This window comes from Numenius arquata, chromosome 23 (assembly GCF_964106895.1).
Source record: "Numenius arquata chromosome 23, bNumArq3.hap1.1, whole genome shotgun sequence".
Taxonomy (NCBI): domain Eukaryota; kingdom Metazoa; phylum Chordata; class Aves; order Charadriiformes; family Scolopacidae; genus Numenius; species Numenius arquata.
Genome location: NC_133598.1, coordinates 3,223,098 through 3,240,291, shown reverse-complemented (window position 1 = coordinate 3,240,291; position 17,194 = coordinate 3,223,098). Strand labels below are relative to the sequence as shown.

The following is a 17,194-nucleotide window of genomic DNA, read 5'->3' as shown; positions in this document are numbered from 1 at the left end:
CAGATTGGACGGGGCTTTAAGCAACCTGGTCTGGTGGGAGGTGTCCCTCCCCATGGCACAGGGTTGGAACTGGATGATCTTCAAGGTACCTTCCAACCCAAACCATTCTATGATTCTAAGTCTTCAGGTCTGGGAAAGACTAAGCTGGGGAGAAAGGGAGGGACAAGCCATGGTGGGTAGGTGAAGGACAAATGGACTTGGGTGATGGGGAAGACAATGTATGAAGCTCTGGAAAGATGTCTTCTCCTCTTGTTGTCCGCTGTGCCCGTAATGGAGTGAGGGAAACCCATTTTCACTGGAGGCTTTAGGGACAGGTTAGATGATGGTCCGTCGGAGGAGGCTGGGACTGCCGTGGTGCAGCATGGGGACAGGAGGTTGGGTTTGGTGGTCTCACCAGGGCTCTTCCAGCCCTGGCTGTCAAGACAGGTCACTCAGTGCCCATGGGGTCAGGATCTGTCCCTACGTGCCCTGCAGGGTGATGTCAGGCGATGTTACTGGTGACCTGCACTGCTGGCACATTGGCATCTTGTGTTTCTTCAAGACACATTTCTGGTGCTTTGAAGGCTGCTTTCATTTTCTGGGGAGGTGAGATGTGCCAGGTCACACCTGCTGACAGGGATGGATGACTTGTCTTCTCAGTGACAGCAGAATGAGATCTCAAAGCCAGGTAGCAATAAAAAACGAGCTGTTTTAGAGCTGCGTGGTGTGCAGTCACCACTACCTGGGAAGAGACCCAAGCATTTTGGGGCTATCTAGGGCTGGGTTTGACATGGTGCCACCACCGATGTATTCTTTGCTACCAAATACCCTGTGAAACTGGGGAGCTTTAGGAAAGAGGATTGCTCCTGTGTTTTGTTTATCAATTTTAATATTTTTCTTGTGCTTATTACTTCCAATACTACTACTTAAGGAGAAGCTTATAAAGATTAAGAGAGGGAAATGCCATCTGCGGAGTTTGGCCAAGTGACAAATTACACTACATGGTGCCGTTACTCAAATATTTTGGAGAGTGTGAACAGCGGAGAGGGGAAGTGGTTGCTGTTGCCTTCTCTCAAATATAGATGTGCAGAAGGAAAAGTCTCTTTTCTTCCAGTGGAAGGTCAGTGTGAGGAAAGAGAAATAGGTGTCTTTGGAAATGAGGATGGGAAAGAGGTTTCTGCTCTCAAACAACTGGGCAGCTGGAGGAGAAGTCTCTTTGTGGGGAAAGGCCAAAGATAGCAAAGGATTCATGCGGGAGCCTGGAGAAAAAGGTCTCTGAGCCAGCTTTGCTTCTCCTTGTGATCTGGTCACCTTTGGTCCAGGGCAAGAGACCATCAGCTTGCAGGGATGTTGTTTTTGAAGGCTCTGTTTCGGGCAAGAAAGCTGTTTTCCAGCAGTTCTGAGCACCGTGGTGCTGTGCATCCGGCACTGGCATTTCAGCCATGCATCATCTTCCCCAAACTAATTTATTTGTTGACACTTCAGCCCCTGCCACAACATCTGAATCCATCCAGGCTGCTGGTCCCCGTGGGGGAGCAGAAAATCCCCCCATTTTGCTCCCCGTGATCCAGGCTGCTTCACTGGTGGCCTCTCTCCATCACTTCACCAACCTCTTTCTCCAAGACATCAGAGGTTTGACTCACACCTAATTCCAGGCTGGGGCTGAAGCAGCTCCGGGGTGTAGCCACATCACAAGGGATCTCAGAGCCAATTCTGGAGGGAAAAATGGCAAAAAATCCTGGTTTTTTCAGTGATGTCCTGATTGAGATGCATTTCTCACACTCTGAGCTCTTATCTGAGCGTGTTCCTGAGGGAAAAATTGACACATTTTAATGTTAACACAGCAGTTTGTTTTACTCCATCTTAGGAGCCAGGAACAATTTGTCTTCAGTGTCTCATCGTAATGCCCTTCAGTGCATATATTTATTTCTATAACGGTAGCAATGGCCTCATGGGGTTGTTTGTATAATGTTGCATGGGCTTCCATAAATACTTCAATAATAAAAACAATAATTAAGCATTATTGCTGCGATACAAGTTAGTATTGAACTGGTGAAAGCTGCAAACTCATAAAAGCAAGAGCACTTGCATCTCTGGCTCCTGGCTCCGTCCCACACCACTGCGGCCAAGGGCGTAGGGCTGGACTTTGGACCAAGGCTTTAGGGGCTGGGTTTGGTCATTTTACTGCCCTGGAGTGGGAAGTTGAGAGGCAGGAGGCTGTGTGAGCCCAGGGTGTTGCTGTAAGGATGCTGAGTGGGTCTCATGGGCACAGGGTGAGAATTGAGGTTTCCAGAGGCAAAGTCTTTCCTTGGGGTTGGAGCTGTGGTCCATAAAACATCACGATGCAGATCTTTGGGGCCAGGTCTTTGGCCCCACTCTTGTGGGGAGATGCAGGAGGCAGTCTTTGCACCTTCTTAACCCCAGTAGCTTTTTCCTCTGCCTGGTTACCTGAGGGTTTGGCTTTCTTGATACAAAAGTGGGTGCAGAGCAGACACAGCCATGCATGGTGCCTACCAGGAAGATAGAGGACCTTAGCCCTTCACCATGAACCCTACAGCCTGGGAGTAAGCCCCACAGCTCGTAAGCCTTTGAAAATCCCATTGAAAGGGCAAGGCTTCTCTTTGATGGACAGATGCCACAACGTGGGATTTAAGCTGGCACTACGCTTTCTGTGCGGCCCTCTATTGTTGGCTCCAGACCTTTTGTTTTCCAGATGAAATTTGTTCACCGTCAGTTTATCGCAGTTCAGATTATTTTTTTTTACAAATATTTTTCTGTCGGTGGAAACGCTCTGCTCCCTTCTGGTGTTTGCCTTTGATGTATTTATAGAGAGGATTCATAGCCTTCGTCTCGACAGACGATACACAACCCGAGCTGTGTTGGACTTCTCCCAAATGCCGGGTTCTCTGCTCCTCTTCCCATCCCAGCAGCTTTGTTTTGCTCTTTTCCCCGTCTCCATCGATTGATCTCCAGTGACCAGAACCGATGACACTGTTTCAGATGAGGTTCCACTACCAAGACTCTCGTGGAGTCCCCTGGCCCTCAGGCATCATTTCTTTCTGTGTGTTGGCACTTGAGAAGGTGGATTTGAGTGATGAATGGGGTGACCAAGCTCTGAAAGCTGGAGTGGAACCATCCCACCCTCCCTTACCCATTAAAAAGAGGTTTCTCATTTAAATAAGTCAAGAGCCCTCAAAGGATGGGATGGATAATCTCCTGTCCCTCCCCATGGGCTGTGGAGGGACCACAGTGATCAGCAAAGACTTGATGGCCAACTCCTGAGATGGCCAAAACGCGAGGAGCCACGCGTCTCCCTCACGTTGTCTCTCTTGCAAAATACACCTCATCCCCCCAAAATCCCAGCAAGGTCCAGATACGCCTCGTGCTCCATCCCGTCGCCATATTTCCCCTCCTGCCCTGTCTCTCGTGCTGCCGTTTTCTCCCTGTGCCTTGCAAAAACTCAGAAGCAACCTCTGGTATCAGCAATGCTGTTTTCTGCTTAAATCTCCAGGTTAGCGCCGATTGATTTTTTTTTTCCTTATTTTTTTCCCCCTCCAGCAAAATTCATCGCAGCACTGCAGGCTGCGCGAGATGTAATTTTCACGGGTTATTTTTATCAGAGGAAAATATTAGACTGCCTGCTGCCGTATGAGATCCGTCTGTGCCCCGCCGGCCTTACCGTGGGCAGCACACTACAACACAATGCAAATATTTTTATATATAGCATCCTCCATATGCGGCGCTGGGGGACAGCGGGAGGAGAGAGGGGCTGGGGGGGACACTGGGTACTTTGAGGGGACAAAAGGGAAGGAGGTAGAGAAGGTGCGAGGAAAGCAGCGACACTTTGGACTGAAGATGGGACATATATAGAGAAAGAATATCCTTTCCTGGGACAAAAAGGGTTCAGTTTTGGTGTGTGGATGATGGAAGTGGTGAAGGCACCTGGGAGGGTCTGTGAGTGGGAAGCTGAGATTGGAGGAGCAGAAGGAACCTCAGGGGAGCATCGCCTCCTGTGGCCACCAGCTCTCCCCGCTTTGGTAACCCCAGTCCTGAAAAATGGCTATAAAATAGGATGTCATAAATAAGCTAACAAATAGGCAATATGAAATTCTCCACTCCCCAGGCCCGCAGACTTTTTAGTGTTTCTTCTGTTAAGGTCTAAAATCCGCTTGGCTGCTAGGGGTAAAAATTACTAGGTGAGGAGTTTTCTAAGGCAACATGCAGGAACTGAAACTTCTTGTGGAAATGTGTGGAAAAACCAAAATCTATCTAAAATATCCTGCATCCCAGTTGTTGAAGCATTACTTTGGATGCGAGATCAAGGCTTACACCCTTGTATCCCTGAGTTCGAGCAGGGGCTTGGGGTTTCTTTTCCGTTTTTACCTCTTTTTTTTCCTCCAGAAAAATCACCTATTGATTTCAAGTCTGTCTTGGTCCTTACTGGTCAACAGTTAAAAATCTCAAATGCACGAGCAGAAGCATTTCCCTCAGGGATGTAACTAAAATATTTGGATTTTTTTGTGCCCCCCACTCTGACAGAGCAGCTCTTTCCTGGTATTTTGTAATCATACAGAGCATCTAAGGCACATCCTTCTCCATTAAATTAAGTGTTTACTTAGTTGCCAAGTTCACCAAAGTGCTTTGAAATTACATCACTCAAAACGCTGACATTTATAGGCAATGCAAATTAAATAGACATAACTACAGCTGTCAGTGCAATTCAGGCAGGGCACGGAGTCAAGGTTTCTCAAAATGGTGAAAACCTCTCTGCCACCGCCTGTCTTCCAACGTCCTTGTACCGGCAGTGATTTTATTTAGTTGCACACTGACTCCAAAGCTTTCCCATCCAGCCTGGCTTTGCCTTCAGAGAGAAATGGCTTTTTGCTCCCATTTCTCTCGAAAAGCGAATGGGACCGGCTCTGGAGCTGGGCTCTGGCAGCTCCTGCCTGCAGGGACTTCTGGACTTCTGCCTCCAGCAATGTGGCCTGGAGAGGGACCAGGAGAAAATAAATAGTTGTAAGAGGTTATTACTCATTGGAGTGGCTGCAGAAGGAGAAAAGCGGGCGGGTGATGGGGAGGCACGAGCTTGGCTTGAGAGGGAAGTCCTCTCCTTGAAGGATAAAGGCCCAGTGGGAGTAAATCCTGGTTATCTGCTGGTGGTGCTGGACCAGTGTGAGCTCTACAGCATCCTCCAGGCTGGAAAATTAAAGCACAGATCCTGCAGAGGAGCTGGACCTGGCACAGCTTGGTCTGATGACCTGCGTGGACCTTGCAGTCCCATGGAGGCTCTCACCACAGGTCAGGGTGGTGATGGTGGTGGGATCACCACTTGGGATGGTGACCCACCATCTTGGGGTGATGACTCACCCCAGTCTTCTTCTTCTATCCCACTTTGGAACTATCATGCCTTCCCATGGGACCCACATTCCTGGAGAGGCGTCAGGATGCAGAGAGGCTTCCTGAGGGCCATCAATGCTTAGAGCTGGAAGATCTCCCTGGCACCTCTTGGACCTCTAGTTTGAGAAACCACATCCTCCTGACTACTCTACCAGGGACACAGAGGTGACATCTCCCTTTTGTCAATGCCAAAGGCTGCCTGGACCACAGGGCTCAGCCTCTGGGGGGTCCCGGTCCCCTCCGTCCACCCGTCCACCCCAAAAGGGGAAGCAGCAGAGCCAGGACCCAGCCTTGGCACTGGGAAACCTGCTTCCATCTGGCTCCTCTACCGCCAAAATTAGCAGCAGCTCCTCGTTTAATATTTCAAGATGTTCTGGGGGAAGCGGCTGGGCTCCTGGAGGGGGGGGGAGGGATGTGCAAGAACCTCTTCTGCACCTTTAAAACACGTCTTTTCTTACTTTTATTGAATTTTTTTGAATCATTTCTGTCCCTGCGGTGGCAGCAGCTTGCCAAAGCGAAAGCAGGCAGATGGGTGGCCCGGGGGGGTGGCACCCCCCCGCTCTGGATGCCAGGGATATTTCTCCCCTCCGGAGGGAACATCTCTCCCTTCCTCCCTCTGTATTTCTGGCAGCAGCTCTCAGGGTTGGGGGAGATAACGGGGTGGCTCTGAGCACCGCCCTGATTTTTTGGCTATCCTCCCTGATTTTTTGGTCACCTTTCCCTGCCACACGCAATTCCCAAAGGGTGCTGAGGTGGGAAGGGAATTTATTTTCCTTCCCTACCATGAAGCGATCGTATACACGGCGTAACCTGGCAGGAGCATCCCTCCCTACCCTGGCATGACCCTGCCAGTAAAGCAGGTTACGAGACACTTTTTTTCCCCCCCACTTTAATGATTAAAGCTTAAGCTTAATAGGAGAGAAGGAAGGATCTGAAATATTCATTTGCTGGCTCCTCGCCGTCCAGCAAAACCACTTTAACAGCTCTCAGCTGGGCTTGCTGGAGACCTGCCGGTTTCCCCTGCCCCGTGTATTATGTAAGAAGCATTTTAATAATATACGTTGAGACATATGGCCCCTCAGATTTAGTATGCAAATGCAATATGCTTAACTAAAAATAGCGGATATGCTTAATGTAGTTTGCTATAACACCTTCTGTTACTTGGTGAGTAATGAATCGCGGCTGCGCTTTACCGAGAGCTTGGGATGGAGCGAGCAGGCAAAACCCTCTGCTCCGGGATGGGATTTTGGAGTGAAGGAGCTCGATCACATCCCATCTCCTGCCTCTTCCACCACCGTGACGGGATAATTAAGTAGAAGATACCCAAGTAAATGCTTAATGGGGGATTAAGTAATTAATTGCTGGTAGGAAGGCTTTGGGTCCCAGCAAGGTGTAGTTGTTGCCTTATATCCTGGAGCGTTAGTTTGTGCTTTGGGGTTTATATCCCATATATATTATCCCAATTCACACTGTAGGAGTCGCACAGTGGTTAAATCCCAGCAGTAAAAGCATCACCTCTCAGCACTCATCCCTTGGGATTCCACGGCAGAGGCTTCGCTGCTGTTTTTCCAGCCTTTGGGCCATGGGAAGAGAGAGAAGGACACAGGGTCCATCTCCTGCCCTTCCCAAATCTGCCTTTCAGCCACTCTTTTGCAGGCTCTGCAGGCAGAAGGTCCTCTCTTCCTCTTCCTCTTCCTCTTCCTCTTCCTCTTCTCCTCTTCTCCTCTTCTCCTCTTCTCCTCTTCTCCTCTTCCTCTTCGAGCAAATCCCGTCTTGCCATTGTTTCTCACCAAAGCAAAAAGAAACAGCAAACAAGAGGTGTCATTTCGTGGTGACAACTGGGTGACAGCAGCTCTCCCATCCCCTTCGCGGCGCAGTCAAGGCTGGGAAGCAGCCCTTCGCTTCAGATGCAAAGAGATGAGGTTTTTCAAAGTATTCTTTCCTTAAAAAAAAAAAAAAGAAAAAGGGGGGGAAAAATGCCTCTGAAATACTCTGACTGTATCCCAAGAGATAAAGGGGAAGAATTAATTTACCTCTGTAGCTAATACCACTGCCGCTACTGCCTTTAACACAAACTGGTTATTATTTATTCCAGTTTTGTTTTCCCAGAATAAGTCTTTACTTACACAAAGTCTTTACACAAAGTACCTGATGACTTACTGTAGTGGAATTTGTCACATGGTGCTTCTATGCTGCTCCTCATCTGCTCTCCATCACCATCAAAGCCTCCAGTAGCCTTGAGATCGTCATTGATGTGCTGGAGCCACGTCTGCCTGGGCTGTCCAGCTGCTGAGTGATGTTTGAGGGGGGTCTCAGATCATTTCCCACCTCTGTGAGAGAGAAGCAGTTGGTCCACCAGGAAATGATCCTTTTTCGCCCCGTTTCATCCCAACGCTGATTATTCGAAGGGATGAGGAGAACATGAAGTCCCCATTATGGGTTGTCAGCAGCGCTTTGAAGCAGCGAGGTTTGACTTCATAGCCATGGGGAAGGGTTTGTAGAGAGAGAAACTGGTTACCTGTATCGATTCCTCGGCTTTGAAAAAAGGCAACGCCTGAATTTCCTGTTGGGCCTGGGTTGTGCTTATCTGATCCTCTCGTAGCTGCTTATGGAGATTAAGGAGCTGCTTTGGCTCCGTGGAGGGAAGTTGCAACACCTTGGATGTGACTCATCCTGCTTGTAGACATCTCCCCGGGATGGGATGAATCACTCTTGCTCCTTCGGTGAAAGGAGAAGCTTGAAAATGGATTTCAGTGTCCAGAGCTGGGCACGGGGCTTGCCTGGAGTTTGTCTCGGTGCTGTCAGCAGCAGTGAGTCCTCCAGCAGCAGCGGGGACCCCGGGGGTGTCACTGCAGCATCCATGAGACCCCAGCATGGACCATGGGGAGGAGATCATGTTGGAGAGAAATGACAGCGTTCCTTGGTGTACTCAAAAGGTTGCAAAGGGGGAACAGCCTTGGAGGTGATGTCCTGCCTTTTGGGGTCCCAGCAGAAGGCAGACAAGGTCGAGAGCCTGTCCTTAAGAATAAAGGCCTGAGTGGTCTCCATCCAGGAGACTATAGGACTATAACCTGTAGATTATAGGACTTCCCATCCTATCACCCCCACCCTAAATGCAATATACACCTCCTGGAAAGCATTTAGTGAGGTTTTCCCCTCTTCTACTCCGGGGCTCTTCTCCAGCCCCTTTGGGGACATTTTTGTCTTCTCCAGCATCAACGTATCCCCATTCCCTTGGGCCACCACTGGCCCTACCACACGCTCAGGAGCACCTGGACCCCTCCAAAGCTTGGCCAGATGGACGAGACCACGACAGGCTCCCCAGTCCCCTGGCCACCTTGGCAGAGTGGCTTCTGTACACTTAATTTATCCCTCTTCAATGCAGGTGAGCAGCCAGGCTGGGCTCACGCAGGCTCCGCACAGCCCCGCTGGGACCCTTGCTTCTGCCGCATCCGAGCGGGACGCGTCGTGTTTTCCCCGGCAGCTGCCAGCGCCGGTGGCTGACATCTCATTTTCATCCGTGGGGAAATTCCTGGTCCCCAATTGCTCCCAAAACAGCAGCCGAAGCACAACCCGCAATAACAAAATACACAGGACAAATTTCGAGCGGGTGTTTTTTTCAGTGGGGAAAGTTGCGCCGACTCTCGCCTGTCAAATGGATGCTCTCAAACCTCCCCGAACCCTCTCGCGAATACTCTTATTTCGGCTTCACTTAATCCTGTTACCAAGCAACTTTAAGTGGAGCAAAACATGATGCTTCCCTAGAAATGAGAGCGCGCACAGGGGAGCGAAACTGGTTTCGCTGGTGTTAAACTGGTTTCTTTATAATTCATGGTATAATATTCACTTTAATTTTTCACGGTAGGCTCGCCGGTCCTGCTTTCTTATAGTTACGTTTCCATGGCGATTTGGGGTGGGTTTTTTTTCATCTATAAATTTTTGTCTGTGAAAAATGTGAACGCTAGGCATTTGTTGAAGATTTCTGCACAGATACACTCTGGTTGAAGCGGCGGTTGACTTCTCCGAGCCTGGGACCCCAAGGCACATTCCTCTGGGTCGCTGCAGGTCCTGGCTGCCCCACTGGTGTGATGAGCCCAACGTGCTCAGGAGGTGCTGAGCTGGGGGCCCAGACCCCAGCAGGTGATCTGAGGACACGCAGCCAGGTCCCACCTGCTTCTGAGCGTGCGGGAGGGATGCAGGAGGGGTTTAGGGGGTCACTGGGTTGGTGGGAACGGGGACATGGCCGTGCACACCCAGAGCAACTTGGGGTGCTCAGCCCCGATGCCGGGGATGCCAACCACCCTGGGGGCTGACACAGGAGGTGGGGGAGCGCTTGCTCTAATGCGCATCGTTTCCATGGCGATACTGAGCAAAGGATGCTGTAAAAACTAGAGATGAACCTCAACATCTCACAACATCTTCTGGGCACGTCTGTGCTGCCGCAGCGACCCCCCTGCTCCTGGGGAGCCTTCCTCCCTGAGGAAGACAAGGAACTGTGCTCTCAACGTACGCTTCATGGAATGAACATCTGTGCATCCTTCCAGATGTTGTGTTTGGTGCTGCCCGTACCCCTTAAGGATATTGTCCCCATGGAATAGTCCCCATCTTTGTGCCCCGGTGAAACACTGCGCTTTGCAGAGCGTAGAAGACACGCGGGTGACTCTTCCAGCCCAATGAGTTAAGTAGCAACATTGCTTCCATTTTACAGATGGGGAAACTGAGGCAAAGGACAAGGAGCGTCTGGGGAGAAACCAAACCTCCCAGCTCTGTGCTTGCTTCTGCAGCGTGCAGGAGGAGGCTCATTGCCCAAAATAAACCTTCGGGGCCACCTTCTAATAATGTGAACCAGCTGAGAAAATCCCGTCTACTTTTCTCAGACTGGGCCATGTGGGCTCTGTTTTGGTTGTCTCTGAGCAGGGGTGTCTTCCACGGAGCCGCCGGTGCCTCTGGCAGAGCTGGCAGGTGACGGCTCCAGCTAGAAACGACCCGCGACTCGGGCGGTATCTTCAATTCCCAATAAATTAGCGCTGAGCACGGCTTCAGATGTTAATTGCCGGAGGGAAGTGGATCGGTTTGGACATAATAAGGCAGGGGGAGAAGGGTAGCTCCGTGCCTTTGGCAGCGTTTCTTACTTTAATTGCAGCTTCTTGCATATTCACGGGGATGAACTCAATAGCCCGCACCCGAGCGTACAGTCGGCTGGAGCTTTATTAATCTTTTGGAGGGATGCTCTAAGCAGAGAGCCCTGATGAAGCCTTGGAAAGCCCAACACCAGAAATAGAAAGCTGTGCAATCTGCAACATATAACACTCTGCAGCCAGCTCGAAGCACATGCTGAATTAATCCCCAATTTAATTAACGCTTACTCTAATCCTTCAGTGAAAAGAGCAGCTCAGGATTTGTTTGGAAACACTGTCCTGTGTACAGTAATGTATATTAATGTGTTTAAAAATGCAATCATCAAGGAGTTTTTGCTCTATTCCCAGCCTGGGATGCACTAATAAATGAACTTGCAGGTGGTGGCCTCTGAAAAGTGGGATTGGAGATTGAATGAAGGGCTGTGCTTGGGCAACATCACAAAATTAGTTGAAAAACCATAAGGTATGAACAAAACCCCAAGTCATTTGGAATTTATTTCTGAAGTTTTTCTGGGATTTGAGCCAAATCAAAGGGTTTTCAGGGATATTTTTTGCCCCGTTGGTGGGTGATCACAAGAAACAGCCTTAACAGAACGGCAGCGACAGCCTGGGCTGGGGCTCAGCCCCGTACTTCCAGGAGGTACCGCTAGAAGAAGTCGTTCAAAATGATGCTAAAACTGCAAAAACTGGCAAAACCATGGCCAGGCTGGGCCTTTGTGGATGTTCACACCCTGCTTCCACCTCTCCAGTCTCAGGGTGGCAGCCCCTGAGACCACAGAGCCTTTTGGGGGTTTGTTCTGCTCAGGGACATTCATTTTAGCAAGCGAAATGCACCCAAAACCAGACGGTCTCGAGCTTCTGGGTCCTCTGGGACCTTTTCCTTACTCTTGCAGGGAATGTTTAACCCACACTAATGTTCCTCAGCTCCAGCACGGAGCTTGAAAACGTTTAAGATGCAGTTAATGAGGACTGGTCCAGGCTTATTGCATCAAAGGGTTTTTATAGCTGGGCTTTTAATTTTTCTCTTTTAGTGGAAAACAGCTTATTTTGTGGAAAGTGAACTTTTAGAAGAAGTGACAGTTTTTCAAAGCCAGTTTCATGTTTATAGCTTCATCCCCACATGTGTTTCTTGCAGGAAATCCTGAGCTGGCTTTTGGCAGCTCTTCTTAAAAAACGCTGTTTATTTTGCTCTTCTTGTTATTATCGATGATGAAAATTAATAACTGTGTGTTTTAAAACCAAAGTTTCTTCTGTGGCATAGAAAATGCCTCCCCCCTCCCGTCCGTGATTACAACTGGCTACGCGCCAGGATTTTCTATTTAAAATCACAAACCCTTTTGCTTTTAAGTCCCTTATGGATCCTTGCAGGCTATATCTTGTTTGCTTGATGTGGACGTACAGGGATTTACCCGCAGAGGGACCTGGGCACAGCACCCGGTCGTGGGAAATACATGGAATTAAGTCAGAGCTGAACAGACCCAGGGCAGGTGCAGAAATGGGCAGAATAATTTTGGGTGGAAAATGTTTCCACAAAACAGTTCCCGTTGCCCAACAAGTTACACTAAATAGAAGCTTTCTGCTCCAGCTTGTCAGGTAATTACTGAAGGAAGCATATGGTATCTCCTCTGAAGTGTTGGAAGGGGATCAACACCAGGGAAAGCGATGGAGCAGGTGGGATTGGTAGGAGTGGGCGTCTTGTGGGAATAACAGGATTGGGGTTGAAATTGGAGGAGTTGGTGGGTGCTCAGAAGAGGGTTTGAACCTGTTCTGGTGTGCCTTTGCCCATGGGACCTGGGCACCTGGGTGCCAAATTGGGAGGGCCCAGGGCTGCTGTGGTGGTGTTGAGCAGCGATGAGGTTGGATGAGGACGTTTTGGGGAAAGCTTTGGGTGTTTGGTGTTTGGGAGAGTCAGAGCTGGGGAGGTGTTGGCGGGGAGGAGACCCTCAAATGGGGCCCCCGTGGGCGGACAGATGCAGGGCTTGAGCAGACAGTGAGAGAGCTTGGATGTGTCAACATCCATCGGGCATCTCTTGGAGCGAGGGGAGCCCAAGTACGGCTGAGGAAGGCAAAGGCAAGTCGGTTTTTGTCACGGTGGGTCCCCGTAGCAGGGTTGTGTTGCTTGCAATAGCCCCCATTGTGGGAAGGTGGTGGGGAGTGATTCGGGTCGTGGTCATTGGGTCTTGAGCAGAAGTGGAGGTCAAGAGCACGGATGGTCAATGCCAGTCTCGCTCTGGGAGGCTCCAGTGCAGGGAAATGCCAAAATAAACTCGTTCTCTGTGTGCCTGTATCCCACCAACGTGGGATTCAGAGGAGATACACTCAAGCTCCGCATCCACCACGTGCCACCCCGTGCAGTAGCAGTGCTCCATGCCCTAAATCATGGCACTGTTTGATACCAAAAGTGCTTTTGTCGCAAGGAGGCAAAAATAGATGCATTACCTTGTGTGGAGCATCGCAGAGCCAAAGCGCAGGCAGGCAGGTCAGCGTGGGCACCGGAGGCATCAATCCATGGGAGTGTGTGTTCAAGAGTGAGCCCTGCAGACCAGTACATCTCTGACTGGTTAAAAGTCCAGCTCCAACTGGTTGGAGCTGAGCCCCGACGAAGCGCATGGAGAGCTCGCCGCCATCCCAGATTTTCGCAGAAGCAGGCAAGGCCTGGGGAGGTAACTGCTGTAATAAATGCTTTTTGTCTCCAAATTGTTTTCCTGTGCCTCAGATAGAAAAGCTAGGCTTTAAAAGCCTGCTCCAGCTGCGCGGTCTGCAAAGGCTGCTGAGATCAAATGCTTGAGATGTGGAGATGCTGCTGGTGGACACGTCACTGCAGGTACAGAGCATGAGGTTTTGTGTAGCCAATATATAAAGCAGCCGCGCTGTCAGAATGGGGCTTTTTAAATGTTGTTTCTTCCCAAAAGCTGAATGAAATGTGTGGTTCAGTTTGTGGTTGGCGGAGAGGATTTGTTTGCTCAGTTAAGGGATGAAGGTGGCAGCAGCGTCGCTCACCAAGGTCTCTGGAGGTCTCTGGTCCAACCTGCTTGGACCAAATCTTGATCGGTTTGGCTGTGGCTGAGTGTTGAACCTCAGAGGGTGGTTTGCTGTAGAGGAGGTAGATCTGAGCACTGTGGATGCTCTTCTTTAGCCTCACAAATCCATGCATAAGGCCATTCCCACCTGTGCAGTGTCTGGCTTCATTTGCCTTGGGGGCTACAGCTGAGCAATGTCCAAGAAGGTCCTCTGGGCAGAAGGCAGCTGATCCCTTTGCTGCCCGACTGAGTCAGCAGAGTTGCATCCTCCTAAGCGATGGGTTCCTGAGATCTGTAAACCTCATGTCACCCAGTATCACCTTATTCCTCCCTTGTCCTTCTCCCCTGCCCACATCACCCCATGGTCTGGTGTCTTTTGCTGCAGATCATTGTGCAGCCCCTGGAGTAAAAGCTCTGCGGCCGCGATTCCTTGGTGCTGGGTTTCTGCCAGGGCTTCGGATTGAATACAGTGCTGTTAAAAATCTAAATGCATAATAAAATAGCAGAAAAATACCAAGGCATAGTAAGCAAAGGAAATAAAGAGTGACTCATCTTTCAACAGAAGCTCTTCAGCTGTAGAAGGTGGCATTGCTGGCCACGGGCATGGATTCCTATTAGCGGGTAACTCAGGTTTTAGGCCAAATTATGCGTGGTTAACAACTTCCTTTGCAAATGAGCCCCCTTCCTCGTAGTCCCATATGCTCCCTCTGGTTTGTTGGGATGCGAGACTGTGGCAGCGATGCTCAAAGAGAAGGGTTACGCGCCCCAGCTGTATGAAGATGCCTGTGTGACAGAGGAGCCCAAAGTGCTCGTGTATCGTACTCGTGTCTGATTTGCATACCATTAATTCTGCTTCAGAAAGTCCTTTTTTGGGTTGGTTTTAGCTTCTTGTGGAAGAAGGGGACTGACCTCAAGTCACTTGGTGTTCAGCACAGATTTGAGACGTGGAAACCTCGCATCACCCATAACTCTTTGTCTGCGCCCGTGTGCTGCAAATGCCTTTGTCCAGCTTGGAGCAACTTCAGCTGCCAAAAACATGAGCTCCTTTGAATTTAAAACACTTTTTTCATTGTTTAATTACCTACTTTGTCTTCCAAGTGGCCCCAGGCTGTGTCAGTGGACGCAGGGTGCACCCATGCTTTCAGCACTGGAGATTCTAGATAGTAGAAATGTCTCTGTGTGGGGAAGGAGGAGTTTATTTGTTTTAGTAATATGGGAATGCATTTAAAATGCAGTAACTAAATATCAGCTAGAAAGTAGATGTCACCTTCTGTTTTCTGTAGCTTGGGCATACAGACCAAGCTGGAGGGGTCATCCATCTCTGTGTTACAGGGAGGGTGAGCCCCTGGATAGGCAGCAGAATAAGGACCAGGAGCCTGGAGATGCTCTTGGACCCTCTGGGCAGCAGTGGGGGTTTGGGCTGAGTCCCGGGTGTGCATTGTTCATGGCAAATGCTGCTGCTGGGGTTCCTTCCTTGATGCCCAGAGGTCTCATCATCCAGGTGAAGCACTCCCAGACACTTATGCCTGCTTTTGAGCAGCACAGATCAACCAGATACCATTTTCCACAGAGGGACAAACATGGCCACGCTGGTGGGCACCATCCTACCTACCCCAACCCACTAACCTCCCCTCCACTTCTTCCAGAGGAGACGACGTTCGAGGCTGGAGTCAAAGTTCAGATCCACAGCCAGTCTGAGCCACCTTTCGTCCAGGAGCTGGGGTTCGGGGTGGCCCCTGGATTCCAGACCTTTGTGGCCACCCAAGAGCAAAGGGTAAGTCCTAAATTTCATTTACACACCAAGATCCCTCCAGTGAGTCCGTATGAGAGGTTGCCTCTATGTGCTGGTGTCCATTGGGAGGCATCTTCATCATTAACAGCTAATTTTATGCCTTGCTTCAAATTGGTTGGGATGAGGGCAGCTTTTTCAGCGTTGCTTCTCACGCATTGCCCGCAATCCTTGTAATTTTGGCCACAGAAGGGACTTCATCCCTGATAATTTCCCTGTTTTGCTCTTCTGTGGTTATGGTTCAGCTGTGGCAGTCGCTTAATGCGTTGGGTACCTTCCAACCCTCTGAGAAAGGATGCTCTTTGCCAAAAGGCTCTCACGCTCCACGGATATAAAAAGAGACAAGAGGAGAGCGTTTCATTATGCAGATCAGCGTGAACCCTTTCAGGTAACACGACAATAGTCACATTATTTATTATAAACTGCGGTGGGATGCTCCTGGCTCAGGATGCATCACCCTCCCTGAGTCCCAACGGTGGCACATCATCGCGGTGTGGATGGATGCGATGTGACGTAGCATCATTAGACCCAAATCCTGATTAGGCATACGGAAAGGCAGCCAGCGGAATAATTTCTTCCCCCAGCTTGGCCTCAGTGCTTTCAGTCCTAGCCCTCCTGCCTCATTGCCTCTCTCATTTTCCTCCCTGCTCTTGCATCCACCCTCAAATGAGATAAAAATCAAGTTGAGGAAAGCGAACATGAGCTGTTGGAGGCTTTGCTCTGATTAAACTTCTCCGTGGAGATCAGAGCCGCAGTTGTTAGACTTCGGCTCAGAGCAACGCGAGGAATTCACCACCAAATATATCATTAAGGCGTCTCTCCGTGGCCACCGGGGACCAGAATACACCTGAAGATGCTGCATTTCAGCCAGGCTGGATGCAGATCTTCTCTCCCTCATTACGGCATGCTTGTGTGTAATCATCCAGGAGATAATGAACGGTGTGGGTTCCTGGTGGGTGAGCGCCAGGTGGAAACTTCTCAATTAAAGTAGAGAAATGTTTCGCTGGTGCCGGCTTGTGTCTTGTGGGGAGTCCAGTGGGCTGGAGAAAATGAGCAGCTTTAGTAGCACAAGGGCTCTCGTTTGGAGTGTGACACCTTAGTAACGGCAAAGGCAAAGGGCTCTTCAGGGGCTGAGGCAGCAGCTGCTGAAATCCAAAGCAGAAGTGGGCTTGGAAACCCATCGTGGGCATTTTTCATGCCTGTTGCCTTGACACAAGCTCTTCCATGTGTCCCCAATGTCCTCACCATCCCCAATGTCCTCACCTCGTTCCACAGCTGCTTTCTGCCGTCCAAGGGGACCCAGCAGCGCTCGGCAGTGCTTACACGGGCTGTGCTGTGAGATAAAGAATCTGGAAGGATGGAAAACTGATTAATTACTGCTGGAAGTACAATGGCCTTAGTGGCTGGTTGTCCCCACAGCGGCTGCAGACGGGAGCCCTCCCCATGCCAGCACCGGGCAGGCGGCTGGGCAACCAAGGGAGGACAAGTGACTTGCCAAAGGTCATGGAGGAACGCAGTGTCGGAGAAGGGGGTCCCATGTCAGACTAGATATAAGGAAGAAATTCTTATGTGAAGCACTGGCCCAGGCTGCCCAGAGAGACTGGAAATGCCCCATCCCTGGAAATGTTCAAGGCCAAGTTGGACAGGGCTCCGAGCAATCTGGTCTGGTGGAAGATGTCCCTGCTCATAGCAGGCAGGTGGGACTGGATGGTCTTTAAAGGTCCCTTCCAACCCACACCACTCTATGATTCTGTGATTCTGTGACTTCACAGATGGAGTGATGCACTTCACTCGTAGAGAGAAGCAGCAATACATTTATTGGTATAAAACGGGCTTAACAAAGTTTGATGGTAAATACAACAGTGTTTTAA

The 17,194-nt window shown here is 50.0% G+C and overlaps 1 protein-coding gene across 1 annotated transcript in view; it reads left to right on the top strand.

Annotated features, from left to right (window-relative positions):
• The window catches only part of LOC141474642 (acid-sensing ion channel 2-like), a 109,655-nt gene that overhangs the window by 71,810 nt on the left and 20,651 nt on the right, over positions 1-17,194 (top strand). Inside the window, 1 exon segment of the mRNA XM_074162633.1 lies at positions 15,181-15,308. Coding sequence (XP_074018734.1) covers positions 15,181-15,308 — 128 coding nt within the window.